This window comes from Onychomys torridus, chromosome 1 (assembly GCF_903995425.1).
Source record: "Onychomys torridus chromosome 1, mOncTor1.1, whole genome shotgun sequence".
In the NCBI taxonomy this organism is placed as follows: Eukaryota; Metazoa; Chordata; class Mammalia; order Rodentia; family Cricetidae; genus Onychomys; species Onychomys torridus.
In genome coordinates this window covers 71328696-71348178 of record NC_050443.1, presented here as the reverse complement: position 1 = coordinate 71348178, position 19483 = coordinate 71328696, and the positions used below count along the sequence as shown (strand labels likewise).

The following is a 19483-nucleotide window of genomic DNA, read 5'->3' as shown; positions in this document are numbered from 1 at the left end:
CCTGAAGACTGATGCTGCCCTGGGACCTCTGCCCTCAATGACCATGGAGAAACCTGGGGTAGCTGTCTAGGTAGCCAGTAAGTCTCTGTCATTTGGGTTGGTCTTTTTCCAATTTCTGATGATGCTTGATAACTAGGCTAATGATAGCTTTACCAGTTAACAGCTCCTTACCCCAAGATTACAACTACCTTGTTAGTTCATTGGTCAGTATATTAGTTAGTTAAAGCTACCAGATCTCTTGTTAAGAAAAAGCAGACAGGTTTGCCTTGTTCACAGGCTTCATATTAAAGGATAAACAGGTTTCAGGTGTAACTTTTTACTAAAAGAACATGCTTTGCAATGATTGTTCTCTAATAACTACTCTGCCTCTGGTCTCATTCTGATATTCCAAAAAGTTTTCTAAGGTATATAGGGGTCTGAGGATATAAAAACTTAAATAATTCTAAGGGTCTAATAAAATGACTTAAGATATAGAAATACAAACCATAATGATATATTGTGCCACTGAGATTTCAAGAGTTCAAAGTTTTAACATGGACAAATAGGGTTCTCATAAACTGGTAGAACATTGACTATTTACTATTCAGTCACAAGCTCAAGATGTTAAATTTTCTTTGGTTGTCTTCTAAATATAGACTTAAAGGTGCTTTTCAATGGGCTAAAATATATATCAGGCTCTATTATACATAGAAAAAATGTTCATGATTTTTAACCCAAAGCCACAGCCTTTGCTATGACACAAGTGAAATCTGTTCCCCTGGTTTTTCTGCAATGTGGATTTCAATACAGTGGTAATGCTAATACATCTACAACTTTTATCTCCTTTGGCAAATTAAAGTTCATATAAGCTTCAAGAAGTCAAGAAATTGTAAGGTTTAGATCCACCTGTCACAGGTCAAACTAAGAAGTTCCAAATGTAAGGTTTTCCTTTAAGTTCCTGAATTTTAACTTCTGTTCCAAGTCTTTATCTCAGCAGATTTCTATTTGGCTGACAGACACACCATCCAAGGAGCACCTGCAAACTGTGTTGCTGAGCTCTGAACTTGTTGAAAGCTAATGTGACCTAGTCCAGCTGATGTAATTGCTCCCTGTCCTTTCACCAGGATGAGCTAATCAGATGCTTGTAAAAAATGTCCCATTGCCCAACCTTTGACTAGCCTTTCAGCCTTCCTAGACCCTGGTAATCAATGCTGCATTTCAACTGGAAGCAGCTACAGAAGAGAGTGCATCATCCCTGCCCCTATAACAGGCTAAGTCAAAAGGAAACTCCTTGACATAGGAAGAAAAATGACTACCTAAAATGTCAATTGATATACCAGGAAAAATGGGCTCATATTTATCAACAGGGAGAATCATTAACTAAAATGGTTCTATAATGTGATAAAATACTTGGCCTGCTTTACACAGAACAAAGAGAATATCACAGAGCCTTGGGCCCTTCTGCTTTCTCTTAATTACTGTTGGATCTTATATCATTATACAGTAGCTAAATAATAATTCCTATCTGGGTACCAATAGGGTAATATTAGATCCAAATGTAAACTGGTGCCCATCATAGAGTCCAAGATTTGACTCAGGACACAACTTCAGAGGGGGAATATTAGCCCCAAAGTTAACCTATAATTCCCACTTGCCCAAGGACCACGTAATTTCCTGGGATTCTAGGAGCTGGTGTTCTTGAAAACTAACAACAAAGCCTCATGGGAAAGTACGGTGGCCTATGGGTTTTGTCCATATAAGCTTCACCAACATGTGTCTTGAGCAGGTGACAGTCTTGGCCATATTTCATCTTGGCAAATATTTAATATTTTTAGTAAAAGCTTGCTTAAATTTGGCCAAAATTGTGTAAATGGTTATTTTTTTCTGGTGAATTTCAGGATTAACATATACCTACTGGGCCATTTCATTGATTTTCTTCTTATATGCTTTAAGAATTTGTGTTTATCCTCTTATCTCTTAACTTTTCTCAGTCTAGGGTCCCAGATAGCAAGATTCTGTTCCTCACCCTTAAATTTTAAATCCTGGCATGAAGTGCTAGACACCATTCAAGGCTTTGAAATATAGCAATAAATCATGAAAGATTCAGTGAAACAAAAATTATCAAATAATGTTGTAATTGCAAAGCATTTTTCACTTCTTCTACTTACTATATTTAGTTTTTACATATTTTATATATTTCCACTGTATTTATATGAATTTTCCTCTCTGTTGGATTAGCTCCATTTTCATAAAGTTGGTCAGTGATGCATTTGCCATGCAAGCATAAGGACCTGATCCCTAGACCTCACATCTAGAAGCCAAGAGTAGTGACCTCACATCTGGAAGTCAGGAGTGGTGACCCTATACCTAGAAGCCAGGTGTGGTAACCTCATATCTAGAAGCAAAGTGTGGTGACCTCATATCTAGAATCCAGGAGTGGTGACCTCATATATATAAGCCAGGTGTGGTGACCTCATATCTAGAAGCCAGAAGTGGTGACCTCATATCGAAAGTCAGGAGTGGTGACCTTACACCTAGAAGCCAGGTGTGGTGAGCTCACATCTGGAATCTAGGAGTGATGATGTGCCAGGACTGGAGAAATGTACATAGTCCGATGCCTGGGGCTTGCTGGATCACCACGCTAGCCTAATTAGTGAGTCTCAGGCTAGTGAGAGACCCTGTTTTAAAAAGTAAGGTGGATATCACCTGAGGAATGACAGTTGGGACTGCCTTCTGGCCTCTTGTGCAAGGGCACATTCACATCTACACATAAACACTCATCCACACCTGTACACACACACAGCAGATGTTTGTGTTGACTGTTATTAACTGAGGGGAACTGAACGAAAAGGCGGTGGGAACCTATGAAAAGGTTATTAGTTGCAGAGTTATGTGATGAAAATTGGTATAAAAGATTAAAACAAACATCAAGTTTGAAGTTGGGTAGACCTAGAGGCCAGTACTTTTACTGTGTGGTCTTATGCAAGTGGTTTAACCTTTATGAATTTTAGAATTTGATCTGCAAGACAACAATGGACAGACCATGGGCTGTTCCCAGTATTTAGGACCCTTTCTGTCATCTTTTCCACTCCTTTCATTCTCTCGGGCTTGGGCCATTGGAGGCCACACTCCAGAAATCATTCCTATTGTTTAGGAGGTAATTGCAGTTCTTAACACTGTAGATCTAAAGATTCCTTTTGTAGAGCTCTGCAAGCCCAAAGATCTCAGATCCTTGTTTTAAAACAATCCAAAACAGCTCTGCCTTGGGACAGACACTGGATGGGGCAGATAGTCTTTTCATCGACAGGGGCCGGGACCTAGCACCCTATACTGGAGAGAGAGAGCGAGAGAGCGAGAGAGCGAGAGAGCGAGAGAGCGAGAGAGCGAGAGAGAGAGAGAGAGAGAGAGAGAGAGAGAGAGAGGAGATTTTTTTTCAGAGCAATGCAGAGTGCAGCCTGGGTGCAAGTAGCCAATGATGATGACTCGGAAGCACCCTCAAGTAGCTGGCCCCTGAGCTGCATTTCTTACAATTTTCCAAAGATCTTATGAGCTATCAATTATTTCTCTAATGAATTCATTTTTCTTGTTGTTGGTTCGTTAAATTACACAGATCTAGTAACATTTGCTTGGAGTCAAGAACTAGAGCAGGTAAGTTCTCTATGCAGGTTCCCACCAGCGACACTGTAAGAACTGAGCGTAGCATAGCTAAGCATCTGGGGGTGACAGAAGGAAGCTCAGGCTTGGGGTCAGTCTGGTTCGACGTTAGAAAGTCACTACAGTTCCTTCTACAAAATGGAAGTGATCATTTCTCTACTTATCTGAAAGGATGCAATGGAGGTGAGCTGATACTCACAGAAACGGGCTTTGAATATGTGAATAATGGCATAAACATAAGGGGGATTAACTACCAAGATAGATTATTCAGAGACAAAACCAAACTGCTACCAAGTTACTCCATTTTAGTTGATGGCCATGCCTTTCTCAGAGTTTCCACTCTTGGTAAGCTTTGTCCTTTGTCTGGGATCAGCTGTCATAGCACATTCTGAATGTCTACCAAGAGGAGTAAGGTTGTATAGAAACTCCCACTCACCTAAATGGACCATGTGTTTTTTTTAAAGAATAAGCCATAGCTGATTTAAAAGAAACATTCATTTTTTAAAGTATTTAACTATGTAGCATAATATTAGTATTTTTCTGATTCATGGGATTTCCTACTAGTAAACAGGATCTGTATGAATTGGTAAATACATTCCATCAGCTAGAAAGCTTAAAGCTTTAGTATATTCTGAATTTTGAGGGTACACAGGGCCAGTGGGCTAGAGGTCCAGATAATACTATTGTTGTCCTATATTTTCTTAGGGCCTGTGATAGCCTGGGTCCAAATTCACTAAAGGGAATACAGAAGGAAATGAGAGGCAGTCTTGATTTCCAGTGACATGTCCAAGGATCTAGATGTTTGGAAGCATCTTGGAGTTCACAGGCCCAATGGCTTCCTAGTGGCTCACACATCTCTGTCCAAGTGCTCTATTATAGTAGGCATTATGTGTGTGTGTGTTTTTTTTCCCCAATGACTGAGTGTGGACAGTCTCAGACATAAATGAAGTGCCACGTTCAATTTCCTTTCTGAAGTCTGGAGATGCAATAAGGGTATCAGTTTGAAATCCGAAGCAATAGCAGTTCAAATACCACTGTCAGTACTGATAATTGATGTGATTTCAGGTACATTATTGAATTTCTCTGCACCTTCAAGTCAACCAAGTGATTGGTGTGAATTTAAGAGATTGTAGTGCAGTATTTAACACAGTATTTGGTAGGAAGCAATTATCCAACTGATGCTAGGTATTTTATCTCAAATTCTCTATTTTTTCTGCCTTCTGGTCCCCTTTGTAGAAAAGTGGCCCCTGTACAAGTCTTCCCATGTTCCCACACTGGGCCCAGTGGATCTGGACACTTTATATTAGCTTTCAATATTGGAAGTCACCTGTTCATGTGTCTTGTTCTTCATGAGGCACCACGATCACCAAGGACATAAACTACACTTTTATATCACGTCACTTTATTCAATTAGGGGATGCTCTAGAAGGACCTTACAGTCTCAGTCTTATTTCTCCCAAAGCAAGTACGTGTATGAGTTTTCTAGAGATCAGTTTAAGGCAGAATGTCCAAAACACACTTCATATGATAATAATCTGTGTGCCAGGGAGAAAAGTCCCTCAATCCAATAGGACTAGAAAACACTTTTTATAGTCTCTCAATTTCTGTTGGGTTTCTCTGTTTCATTGTTGGATTGTGAAAACTTTGCATGGGGTATTCTCACAGTTCTGGTGTTATACATGCACAGTTTAGAAATATCGCTTTGAGACAAAATGGTGCTAATTTCCCTGAATTGAATTTTGGGCTTTAGAAGGCTGTTTACAGCTGAGTAGTTCAGCAGTCATTCTGTGGGATATCTGCCACAGATATGCCTTGAAGGGCATGTTCACTGCTGTGCTATTTTCAACTTGAGCTGTATTATGTATGATAATGACGCATCAAATAAGTGGGACTTAAGGAATGCAACTGGAAAGTGGCAATGCTAACTTTGGTTCTCACTGTGCCCATTATGTTTATTGAGTTTTCCCCCTTTTACTATGCTATACAGCTAGATTCTATGCCAGGGAATGGGGGGTGGTATTTCCCAAAAGGAGCCTGGTGAACCTAGTTCTCCAGTCTTTTCTAGTTAGCAGAAGATCCCTATTTACTTCAAGTTCCTTGTCAGCGGAATTCTAGAGCAGGAGAGAGGTCAGCCTACCAGGACTATTGCTCAGACCTTTCTTCTCAACACACTTCTAGCTCTTGTTACAATAGTTGGATGCTTCTCGACAGCTAGTTAAATGGTTGCTATCATGAGTCTTCCTGAGTGACTCAGAATCCTGGCTCCTTGGAATCTTATACCTCCTCACCAGCCTTTGGTTGTCATATTGTGACTAGTCATTGTGTGGACTGCCTGCAGGGTTGAGCCCAGATGTTAGGATTTAATACTACCCCCAACTAGAGGCAGGGTGGCTGGAGAATGAGTGAGTGTGGAGGAAGTAGGAGGAAGCAGTTAGTGTAAATGAGGCTTCACTGGTGGGCAGAAGCCAGATGCCTCCATACCTTGTATACTACATTAACATTTTAGCATTTAAGGACAACAGAAAGCCACTGAAAGGCCTTAGAGAAGGCAAGAAAGGATGATACAGCGTGGAAGGCTTGTTCTTTCCAAAGACTGGAAGGTTGTATGTGACCTAGGTGTTTGTATGTACACCCCTGTCAACCAACAAGATTGAGGGCTCTTAGGGCAGAGCTGGATTGTTAGGGGTTAAGAGCATAAGTCATGGTTCATGTGTTGTAAATTAACTCCTTAGATTAATATGTTAACAGTGTTTGGAAGTTACTGGGTCCTTGGCAGGTAATTAGGATGGGACGGGGCTCTCATGTTAGCATTAGTGGCTTTACGGAATGGGAGAGACTTCATCTTGTATGCTTGCTTTGTGTTATGTGATATTCTCTGTCTGTTATAGTGTAGTCAGAGGGGGTCCAGGAGGTGATGGCCTTGTGCTTCTGGATTCCCCAGCCCTCAGAACATGCTTAGTTTCACATTTCCCCCCATAACAGAACACAGAAACAAACAATATCAGAAGCATTTCCATGGTCCCTTCTGCAGGAAGAATGCTCAAGGAGGCCACTGTGCTAGTTAATGTATTTGTACAGTGAATGCCCTAAAATCTTTCCTGAGAATACTTCAAGAAGATGGTTCCATGACTGGAATTTCTTTCTACAATGAATCCCTAAGAAATAAAATATGTAAGGGAGAAATCATAGAGAAAAGATCACTCACAATACCTGTATGAAATGTAACCTAAGATGATGACTTTCATTATCTTAGCTACTTCAGAACTGAAGTTCTGGTGAGAGCAGGAAGGAATAAGTCTCTACAATGGAACACTGCTTCAAGTTGACAGGCAATGTGTTCAGACAGTACATAACACTAAACACTAGATGGCGCCCACTATTCTGCATCTGCAAGGGGAGTGGCGTGAAGGAAATGGAATTCCTGAAAGTAGAGGGAGGGTGACTGGAGGTGTTAGGAGGGGCCTAGAAAGATGAGGCAGATAGGCTGCGGGAGGGAAGTGGAGGAGGGGCAAAGAACAATGTGCATTGGCATATATGGATGAAAATGTCATGATGAAACCCATTACACTGTATGCTAAATTTAAAAATGTATTAAAAAGAATATAAGAAATGGTTAACTATGGGAAGTATAAAGATATCTACCCACATACTTCTCACCTTACTGTCCTCCAATGTATTGGATATGTAAGGGTTTGGTGGCTAAAGAAGTTTGGAAAAGCCATCTACTGGTTTTTCTGCCTTCGGGACATTCCTAGGGCTCACTGGTACACAGAGGTTTTGACAAGTTCTTCAGTGAAGACACTTGGTACTAAGAAACTATGGTAGCAATCCACTACAACACTCTTCTGGGGGTGGGGTACAGACCTAGTCTAAACCCTGTCTAAAACAAAAACAAAAATCTAAGCCATACCAATTCTACCTTAGTCATGGTTATCTGATACTTAAAAAACATCAGAACTATCTATATCACGCACTCTTATCTGGAAGTGCAGGAAATGTTGCAGACAGAGGGTAGGAAGATTGAAAGAGCCAGAAGTTGGGAGGACTACTAGGAAGTAAGGTCATCCTAGAGTAACTAACCTATCTGCTACACTCAGGAATTCACAGCAGCTGTGGTTGCCTGTAAAACCTGCCCAAGATTAAGCCGGTCATGGCTGCTGGGGGAGGTCATGTGTAGAGTTTTTACTTAGCTTTGACTGTCAAAGCTTCTGCTTTGTGTTTTTCTGGAATGCACCCCTTGCATTTTAATGGTCAGTTTAAGCTGTGGATGTGAATTCTGTGTCTTTCACATTGCACTGTTGTGGCAGGAATCTTAAAAAGTACTTGTTAATGAAATCAAACCTGAGGCCAGTTATTGGGGTGATTGCTGGAAGATCAGAGAAGCAGAACAAGCCACAGCTATCTCACCTTGCTAGTTCCTCAGGTGATCCTGTTTCCTCAGGCTGGAAGCTTCTGAGTCCTCATCCACATGAATCTCAGCTGAACTGTGTTGCTCCAAAGCTTAACTAACTACATGCTTTTTCCTTCTTTAGTTCCTGGTCCTCATGCCTTATATACCTTTTTCTTTCTGTCCCCACTCCCTGGGATTAAAGGAGTGGGTCACCATGCTTAGCTATTTCTAAAGTGGCCTTGAACTCAGAGATCTGGCTAGCTCTGACTCCCAAGTGCTGGGATTAAAGGTGTGTACCACCACCGCCCAACTTCTGTTATGGCTTACTCTTCCCATTTTCTAGGCACCATTTCTGGCTCTGTTTTAGTGGCTATCTGTTCTCTGACCCCAGATATGTTTATTTCGGGGAACACACAGTATTTTAGGGAACACAATACCCACCACACACTGTTCATAATGCTAATTTGTCATCTTCTTCCAATCTTTTACAACATTAGAGACTCTCAAGGTTTCCTTTTGCTCAGATAGTTACTCAAGAGCTACAGCATGCAACTGGAAGTTAGATGCTTTCCACTGGAAGTTAAATAAACTCAAGCAAGTTAAAAAGAAAAAAAAAATCTTCCCTGTTCCTTTCCAATGGGGAATAATTTCCAGATAATATGTTTGCCATCTAATTCTTTTGCAAATGTTGTGTATAATAAAGGCTCTGCCATTAGAAATCCAGAGACTGTCAAGTCCCATGAATTATAATTTTCAAGACTATTATTTGGTTCATTGCCTTACTTCATTTGTGGTTCTAATATTAGTATTTAATTTAATACATCTACTATTAAAGACAGAAATACTTTTGAGTTTTCTTCTTTTGAGTCATACACAATCTTTATTCTATGTATATTGTCACATTGGATAGAAGTCAGAATGAAAATCATGGCTTCTTAGGTTTCCTATTTTGGCGGAAGTAAAGAATCTGATATCACATTCTTGCTTCAGTTTCATCCTCCTTAAACTGAGTGTAATAACATTTAGTGCGGCTATGAGATTAAATCAGCTATAAATACTGCCTGAATGAAAAGCCCCACATGTATTAGTGCTTTAGAGTTTCAAACCACAGCATGCGATCAGAGCAATGAGCACCAAGGTGATGGCTGTATTGTTGGCAGAATTTTAAAGCCTGCTGTGTAGACAGAAGACTCAGATTTTAAGTCAAGAGGAGTTAGTCTAACTACATAGTCAGTAGTGATAGAGCTGAGAGAAATCATTTGTCCTGGAATCTCTGTTCCAGTGTGGAAAGTTGGAGAAACAGGAACTTACCATGAGAGTTGGCATCTCCTTAAGGAAGGACATGGCTCAGTTCATGTAAAAGTGCTTCTGTCTGAGAATGTGCTGTGACCATGTGAGTGCTGACCATGAGGAGATGACAGGACAGCTACCCAGAGTACACATTTCCTTGTATGTCTACTTAAGGTTACTGTCTACTTATGGAGGATTTCAGAATCAGACTCTTATTTCAAACAATGCTATGAAATAGTCACTGTACTAAATGACAGGGAATTTCCTTTCAGAGATCTTACCAGGTAGTAAAGAAAGTGACATGTTAACAATATAGGCAATGAGGCCGAATAGCTGCCTGGTATATATTGTATGTCATTTAAGTGTCAAAGACATAGCTCAGCCCCTGGATGACAGAAAAAGGTCCTGGTATGAGACCTTGCAACATGCTTCTCAGATTTTGCATCCATTGAGCTGCAAGCTCTTAGATGGTAGAGGTGTGAGTACAGGGGTACATGGAAGAACCAGAGTGACACACAAGGGAGTGTCATTCATGTGGACTTCTGGGAATTGTCTGTATTCAGGTCAACTGCTGTATACTATTTAGGGAAATTGTCTATGTACATGTGTGTGTGTGTGTGTGTGTGTGTGTGTGTGTGTGTGTGTGTGTGTGTTTGAGATAGATAGATAGATAGATAGATAGATAGATAGATAGATAGATAGATAGATAGGAGTATAAAGTAAGGGTAGAGAAAGAGGCAGCATAGAATGGAGGGAGAGAGATCTGTTCATTTGTTTAAGGGATTGGAATAAAAGCTAACAAATTAAGGTGTCTTGAAAGATTCTATCTATAAATCATAGCTATAAAATGAAAACAATTTTTCTCAGTACACAATAAGAACAAAAAGCTATGTGCTTTTTTGAATTATGAACCATAATCTTCTATAAGAAGAATGTAGTTCTCCATTATTTACATTATTACCAAAACTCCAATAAGATTATTAACATTAGCAATGGATTTAACTGTCCACTACACCAGGGAGGAAGCTTTATGTGGTGAAAACAGTCAATAAGTACATGAACACACACGAGAGAATACAAGAAAGCAAGAGAAGAGGAAAAACAAAAGGGAGGAAGCAAGAAAGGACAGGGCCAGTAGAACTGGACCTTAAATTTGAAACTTCACTCAGAGTTTTGATAGCTAGGAAATTAATCATATACATTAACGTGCTAAACTTTGACATTACTCAATATTGTGGGTCTGATTCTCTCATATAAACATGAGGGGATACCTTTTTGAAACTTGAAAATAAATTTTATAGTTTGAAAGATGAATAAGATCTCTAAATCTATGTTACAGCATAGTACCTACAGTTACTAATACTGTGTGTACTGTATATTTAATTCTTTTCAGTGTGTGTGTGTGTGTGTGTGTGTGTGTGTGTGTGTATGTGTGTGTACCAGAGGTTGACACTGGCTGTTTTCCTCTGTCTACCTTCACAGCACTGGGAATATAGGTGTGTAGCACTGTGCTCAGCTTTTTAGGAGTGCTGTATCTGAACTCAGTTCCTGATGCTTGCACAGCAAACATCTTACAGACTGAGCCCGCTCTCTAGCCTGCTTAACATTTTCTTTTTGTTAATGGCTTAGATGTGATATAAGTGTGTTTTAAGTGACAACACCACAGACAGAATATTAGGAGAAATATTAGAGATGATGGATATATTTATGATGGTACCCCATGGTAAGAAATTAATAGAAATGCATATTCTTCTAATCACATTCAGTTGTATATACGAAATAGATACAGGTTTTTGTTTATCAGATACCTTGGCAAAGTGACCTTAAACTTCACTTTAATAAAATTACTAGCAAATAATATATGCTTAGAACGTTTTTACTGGTAATTCTCTTTTAAATGTTTTGTTATTGCTGCTGGTAATTCTTGAACTTAGGTGAATGTTACCCATTGCCACTTACCATCATCACCATACCCTGTGGCATTCTCTTACATACTTATATGCATCAAACTATATTATAAAATTGAAGTTTTAGGAGTATGGTCACAAGTTCTGGGGAGATTGTATCTCAATAAACAATCAGTATACTATTTTAATAAGGCCTGCTTCTCAATTGTTCTATTGTATACAGATGTGCATCACCATCTAAAAGAAGACACTAGAGCCTCATACACTTTTATTCAAGAGAAGTAAAGTAACAAGCATCAAGTACCTATGGACCACCTAATCTGCAATGCTTCCAAACCTGAAGCTAGATGTAGATGGAAAGAATATTAAAAAGATATACTCACCGATAAGATCTGGTCTCCTCTCTGGAGCTCCCCACTCAGGTCTGCTGGTCCACCGGCCAGAATGAAGGATACAAAAATACCTTCTCCATCTTCCCCGCCCACAATGTTGAAGCCCAGGCCAGTGGAGCCTTTGTGAAGGACTACCTTGCGGGGCTCCCTGTAGAAACAAATGGAGAACACAGCTCACAGGGTGACCCTGCTCAGATTCTGCTTTCTTTTACTTTTTTGGGAATATGTGGTACCAGCTGTTCACCACCTACTACAATGGTGGTGGCTTTCCATGGTAAAATGCATTTGCAGATTATGAAAAATCCTATGAGGGTAGATACCTGAGTTCTTATCACAACTATCAACATCCCATGCAACACCATTTCTGAAACACCTTCAATCAATGTTTCTTTCACCTTTTCTCTTAAAATAAAGTCTGCAATTGTATTGATCATCAAGTACTACTCAACAGAATGGAAAGAAAGGAGAGACGAGGAGAGGGATCAGACTAGACCTTGCTGGTGGTAGAATGCCCTGGAATCCGAGGCACCAGGACTATTTAAATGAAGAAGATTAAGAAGTGGTCATGCATACTGTTGAGCTGCAGATGTGATGGGAGGCAGGAAAACCAGCTAGATTTTTTTAAAGAGACCCAGGTATGAGACAGTGACAGGAGGAAGGCTGAGAACCGTGAGGATGAAAATGAGTGACAGAGAGGAGAAGGATTTGAAGGAAGATGTGGTGGGGCATGGGAGAAGGTGAGAGAGCTACTAAGTGGCTGGCAAAAAGAGAAGGCATGGGATACTGGCTTGAGAGGATGAGGATGGTTAGGCATTTCCTGTTCCAGCTGATAGTCATACACCCCCGTGGAGATATTCTGAAGCAGATGGAGACAAATGTGAATTGAGGTTCCCCCCAAAAAAACAAGAACAAAATCAAAACAAACAAGAAAAAAAAAGGAAAAAAAAACCCCAAACCCACACTTGGGATAAAGAATCTACAGGTTGATTCATTTTTCTTTTCCTTCTCTCTCCCTGTATATATGTGATGAAATAACAAATGTGTGCCATCACGCCAGAATATTTTTGTGGGTCCTGGGGTTTGAATTCATGTCAGATGCTTACTTACTTGGCAAACACTTTCCCAACTAATTAAGACATTTCTCCTGCCCCTAATTCAATTTACTTTAAAATTTATTATTATTTTATCGTGTGTGTGTGTGTGTGTGTGTGTGTGTGTGTAGTCAGTTCTTTCATTTTATGATGGGTTCTAAGGATCAACCTCACATCAGGGTAGTGAGTTAGTTACTTTTACCAGCTGAGTCATCTCACAAGCTCTTCATTCAATTGTCCTTAACATCAATTAAAAAATATGTTCTGTCAGCCTTAAGTTTGACCAAGGAGCCTTTTTGTCATATACCTTTCTCTTCTAAACATCTCAGTTCCAATTACTAAAGTTCCTTTATTTTACTGATAAAAGGATAGTAAAGAGCCATCTAATATATCTTTATGCTAATAATATGGAGAGTTTATTTGCAATAATATTTCCATACTTAAAATGACATATGTATGCTGAATCTCACTGTAAGAATGTCAAATGAACAACCCAGCTTAAACTTTAAGTAATATGGTACACAGTGATATGCTGTCAGAGGAGAATTGACATACAGCTAATTCACTATATTCTACAAACATTGGATAGGCACTTACTGTACTGGGGGTTTTTCTAGGTGGGTGGGTTCTCAGAATGTTTTCAAACTACATGAAAATCCTTGCCCTGGTGGATTTACATTCTGATAATACACCATTGACCCAGTGAATGAATGTATTCTTTATTATGTTAGAAATTTGTATTTGGAGAAAAAGGGAAAGCAGAGCAACACATGGTGATGGTGATGGGTTTTAGGCCTAGGTTGTACACATTGAGAAGGAAATATTTGAGAAGGACTAAGATGAGGACTCTGGTGGTCATGTAGGTACTCAAAGAAAGGGTATTGTTTCTGGTGGAGGCACTGCAAATACCCAGATCTTAGTGTGTGTGAGGGTTTTGATGTCACAGAAGAAGCAGGATGCCAATGTGGTGAACTGTGATAGCCACTTCAAAATTCTTGTCAGACAATTCCAGTGCCATTCTGTGTTAACAAATGTTGACTGTCTTTTCTCTTGTGAGGCTCCTGGTGTTTAGTGGGACAAGACATTTTGGGTATTAAGTTGTAAGGTGCTAGGTCCTGTATAATGTTTTCTGCAGGTAGGTGATCTGTTTAAACACATACATACACTCATGTTGAATGGATATTTAGAAATGCCTCCTCAGTGAAGCATTTCCATTCATGGCAACTGCGGAAGTCTAAGAGTTTAGCTCCCCTCCAGAGAAGGGAGAAGTGGAGAATTTCATCTATTCTACCCCCTGTTTCATATGTAACAGGAGTGCAGAATTTCAGGGCAGTTGCTAGCTCACATACCCTTCACTAGAATGTGTACTGGAGTCCAGGCATCATATGAAACTGGGGTAGAAGCAAGGTTTCATATGGGTGCTGCTGGCACTACCAGACAGTCTGAGGTTTCAAGACCCATTATTAGTTATTTTTTCTATTTCTGTGATAAAATACCATGACCAAAATACACTTAGGGAAGGGAGGCGAGTTTATAAAACCTAAAGCTCACTCCCAGTGACACACTTCCTTCAGCAAGGCTCTACTTCTTTAAGGTTCCATAACCTCCCCGAAAAAACACCACCAGTGCTCAACTACAGGAGCCTATGGGGGACATTTCTCATTTGAATCGCACCAATGTAGTACAACATTACTCTTCATCTTCCTGCTTCATTGATGCTGGGCTGTGTGGAATTTTAGTTCTTATTCTGTCTACTGACTTTAATTGAGCAGAGGAAGTATGTGGACAGCTATCTTATAATTGTTTTACCTGGCTGCATGGTAGAGATATAGAGAAGTTTGCCTTTCTGAGAAGACCTGTGATAGCACAGGGGTGAGCGTCTTCATTCCTTGCATGGTTGGCTACACTAGGGCCAGAGTAGCATTATTAAAACTATGAGAGCACACATAACAACTGCACACATTTAAGTCAGACAAAATCCCATCAGTGAGAAGGGAAAGCTGGTACAAAGTCCCACCCTAACCAAGAAGAAGCTATTTGAATTGATACCAACTGGGAAAGGGGAACTTAGTTTTCTCCAATAGTTACATTGGGTATATCCACCTCCAGGGTAGGCCTCAAGATCAGGAGTAGTTGGCTAATACAAAATGGACTCCATGTTCTTTTTTTTTTTTTTTTTTTTCTTCTGTGGTTATGGTTTGTTGCCTTTTGTCTTTTTAGTCTTAATTTAGTTTTGGTTTATTTGTTTCATTTTTACTGTTTGGGGGGAGGGAGGATGAAAGGGAGGGAGAGAGAGGAGAAAGAGAGAGAGAGAGAGAGAGAGAGAGAGAGAGAGAGAGAGAGAGAGACCCAAGAGTAAACATTAAAGACTGCTGAGAGTGACTCAGACAAGCTATGCTGCTACAAAGACTGAGACCAGACCAGCTGCCTAGAAGAAGCAGAAACCAGCTGAGCTGCCTGCTTAGATCAACCCGGGCCCCTGGAAAGGACACTCTCCAACTTGGTGAGAGGTCTGAAGGTTGTGTAGTGTGCTCCAGTTCCCGGCTTTTGTGACCTTTACCCATTCTAGGCTGGGCTTTTGTGATATAAGTGTCTGAATTATTTCTGCTCCTGGAAATAACCCCTTACCCACACACCTGTAAGTCATTCCAATAAAACTCATTGGTACACTAAGTTGGACTTTGGTGGTACCTATACTTTGGTCTTCTGTGGGCTTCCTACCTGGGGGTAGTAGGTGGGTATACTGTATCTTTCCAGGAAAAGTCCTGTCATACAATAGGTGGGTAAGGAGATGGGGAGGAGGGTAAAGAATATGATAAAAATATATTGTATGAGAAGTTTAAAAAATTATAAATTTCTCCTCTACTTCCTTGCTAACTCATCCTTCTCCCAGACCCCAGTCTGGAGAGAAAGGGTTGAGTTTAGGGTTTTGGCTTGTTTATGCCTGTTCATAATTGCAGAATGCAGGAATCTCTGGTATCCTACCTGGTGAATATAAGATGCAGGAAAAAAATGAAAGTCCCAGGAACTCATTCCTGCCCTTTCATGCCTTCTCTACAGCAGTTTGCTTCTTCTTCAGGCTTCTTCCCAGCTTTTAGAGATTTCCAGTGTGTTGGTTTTATTATGTTCAAAGTTTTTTTTTAAAGATTTATTTATTATGTATACAGTGTTCTGCCTGTATGTTTGCCTGTAGATCAGAAGAGGGCACCAGATCTCATATGGGTGGTTGTGAGCCACCATGTGGTTGCTGGGACTTTAACTCAGGCCCTCTGAAAAAGCAGCCAGTGCCCTTACTTAACCTCTGAGCCATCTCTCTTGCCCAATGTTCAAAGTTAAAAAAAAAAAGTTTGTCTATTAAATAAGAGGGAAAATTAGAGAAGAATGGACAGGTACATGTGTCATCTATTCCTTGGACACAGTGTGCCTTGCAAGTGTAACAGGAATGCAATATTTTAGAATGAGGGCTAGCTCATATGTCCTTCACTAGGATGTGTACTGGAGCCCAGGAATCAGCACTTCCCCAACACAGCAAGAGACTTGACAATCAGAAGAAATATAGGAAATGGCTATTGAGAGAATGGACTAACTCCCACAGTGATTTAGGCCTTCACTTCAGATTATAATTATTTATGCAAATATAGTTCCTTCTTGCTAGGGTTTTAATCAAGGATTGAAAAATGAATACACACCAGGGATGGTAAAGACAGCCTAAGTGAGTGAAGTAGGCTGAAGAGCAATTGTGGCACATTTCATCTAAAGAGGGCTGCAACTAGCTAGCTCTGGATGAGGACATCCAGAAGGAGTCACCTCATTTGAACACTGCCTCATTCTCCAGTCTTTGTCTAAAGATAAGCCAATAACCTAGATTTTATGTAAAATTTCTAGAATTTTAAATCATCAGTGATTGAAAAAAACAAAAAACAAAAAAACAAAAAACAAACCCACCACAACAAAAGCACCATGCAGTTCCAACTACAACCTTCTCTCTTATGGACCCCGCTAGGGGCTGCCAGTGTGAGATGGCATTATGTGGAGTTTCAGGGCACATCTGATACCTGTTTTATGGTTTTCTCTTCAGTGCTGCTTGGCATGGATGGAATTTGACATCTAACAATTCTCTGTACTTTTAGGAGTCTATCTTCAATGCCATTTCTATCTTTTCCTTTGCAAGTTTGCACACTCTAGAATAATCTTCCTTTTTGTTGTATTTTTCCCTGGGCTTATTTTCTCTTTTTCTGTAGTACAATTGGTTAAAGACCCATCGTCTTTATGATGACCCATTCTCAAGCATTTGAAGCCATGTTTCTCTTGTCTGCATGCTTACTGTCAAGGCATGACTCTGGGTCTGATGAATGTAATGTTTTGAATTTCTGTGAAGTGTATTTTGTGTGAGGCACTGTGGCTTCTAGACAGGTTTTAATCTCCTTGTGTGTAGTGTTAGTTTCACCTAGAAGAATGTTCAACAAATACTTGTTAACTAAATAAATAAACCAACATACAAATTTACAAAGAACACAAATACTTTTTTAATATGGAAACACTGTCTCTAATTTGCTGTGCTATTCTTCTTCCGGAATTCAGATGGTCTCAAAACCATTGCCAGCCATTATCATAGATCATTATATACGAACAGTAGAACAAAATTCTAACCCCCATTATTTATTCATGACCTAGTGTAGGTCACTTGACTGATCATCTGGGAGCTGTCTCTATCACTCTCCTCAGATGCCCAATCCTCAGCTGAACTGGCAGCTTCCTCTAGCATTATGTCCATGCAGCTATCACAGTGCTTCTTATCCTGGCTTGGTTTACACATATCCCTCTCCAGCTATAGCAAATATAAAAAAACCCAAGAGCACCATCCATACCATTTTTTTTATTTGTCTTCACTACTTAGAACATAATTAACTGCTTTCTATTTGTTTCCAAATGCAGTTTTAATATTACATCATCTTAAATATGGACACCACAGAAGATGGAACCAACTATCTATAATATCAGCATGTTTTGAAAGGACACATACTCATTAAAATAGATGTTTGATTCATCTAGCCAGTCTGTTAGTAAGCAGCACCTCTAGAATGCCTACTCTGGCTTGGGCATTGTGAATACAAATATTAAAAAGCCTGAGGTTGGCGGAGCTAATTAGAAACAAACAAGAATTAAGAACACTGCGGTGACAGAGACTCAGGAGCAGTAAGCTACTATAGATAGGAGTGACGAGTGACTGATCTAAAAAGAGTTTATCCTTGTGTTATCATTTCTCCTGGAACCATGCTACACTCACTATGCAGTTTTACTTTTAACATGATGCAAAGAGCCCTCTTTTTATAAAACCCCTGGATGTTGGGCAACTAGAGAAAGGCTGGTTAGTTCTGTCCAAGCTGTGTCAGGTCTGCTGCAGCACATGATTGTTTAGGTGGGGTCTCTGAAGAGGCTCTAAGGCAGCTGGGGAGTTTTTGAGAGAAGAGTGCCATGGGATTTTTCTTTAAAATCTGATGTCTCAAGCGGGTTCAGGATTCAAGGGAAAAATGACCACTTAAAGCTGGAGGACTCGTGTTGAGAGAGGATAAGAATGTTATCCATCATCTTTTAAAAACATGTCTGTCCATGTTAGTCTCTACTCAGAAGCATTCAGTGTGCCCTCTGGACGGACTCCACTTCTAAGAAGAACATTCAGAATCCCTCATCACATGGCCTTTACCCGCTTCAGCAATGCCTAACTTCACCATTCTTATGTACTCTTGTCTTAGTAAGCAAAGCTGTGGATCACAGCCCCTCACAATGCGCTGCTGCAGGCCTCACTAGCTCATCCAAGGGTCTCCTTTGTCTGGGATGATCCTTTCTTTTGCTGTTCTTTTCTTTCTAATGAGCTTCTGCTTGACCTTCAACACTAAGATCTGGTGCTGTCTCCTCTCTGCTCCCCTATCATTACCTCCAAATGAAATGGCAACTCTTCTCTGTCTCTCTGTCTCTGTCTCTCTGTCTCTGTCTCTGTCTGTCTCTCTCTCTGAAATGGAGGAGTCTCATCGTGGTGCCCAGGCCAGATTTGAACTCTTGGACTCAAGTGATCCTCCACCTAAGACTTGAGACTAAGCCAGGATCAGGTTGCCTTTAATCCCAGCACTCAGGAGGCAGAGCCAGGCAGATCTCTGTTAGAGGCCAACCTGGTCTACAGAGCGAGATCCAGGACAGGCACCAAAACTACATAGAGAAACACTGTCTCAAAAAACAAAACAAAACAACAACAACAAAAAAGACTTGAGATTAGTGGTATTATGGGCATATGCAGCTGTGCCCAGATTAATTTCTTCTCTTAAGAAAGCACACTGTCAGGGCTGGGTAAGAGCACTGGCTGCTCTTTTAGAAGTTCTGAGTTCAATTCTCAGCAAACACATTGCAGCTCACAACTATCTATGGAATCCAGTGCTCTCTTCTGGTCCACAGATGTACATGCCAATAAAACATATATATAATAAATCTTAAAAAAAAGCACACTGTCACTTCAATCACACTACTCTACCTTCCCTTACTATTTGGACCTGACTTTATCTGCCCATCTACATGATGGATCTATGTGACTCAGAAGTATAAACACCTTCAGATGTTTTTTGTTATGTTTTTGTTTGTAGTTCTGGAAGGTACCACACACAAAGCACATAACAGCCATACAACAGATATGCTTCACACAGAAACTCCAAGGGAGTATTGGGGAGAAATGATGGAGAGCTATGGTTTCATACCTGGAGACCAGTGAGAAGCAGGATACTGCACACTACA

The 19483-nt window shown here is 40.2% G+C and overlaps 1 protein-coding gene across 7 annotated transcripts in view; it reads right to left on the bottom strand.

Moving 5' to 3' along the window:
* Nucleotides 1-19483, bottom strand: part of Dlg2 (discs large MAGUK scaffold protein 2) — a 901904-nt gene that overhangs the window by 358013 nt on the left and 524408 nt on the right. For all 7 annotated transcript variants that reach the window (XM_036186483.1, XM_036186442.1, XM_036186459.1 and 4 more), the window contains one exon: nt 11604-11760. In XM_036186483.1, the coding sequence (XP_036042376.1) occupies nt 11604-11760 (157 nt within the window). The remainder of the gene's footprint in view (nt 1-11603; nt 11761-19483) is intronic.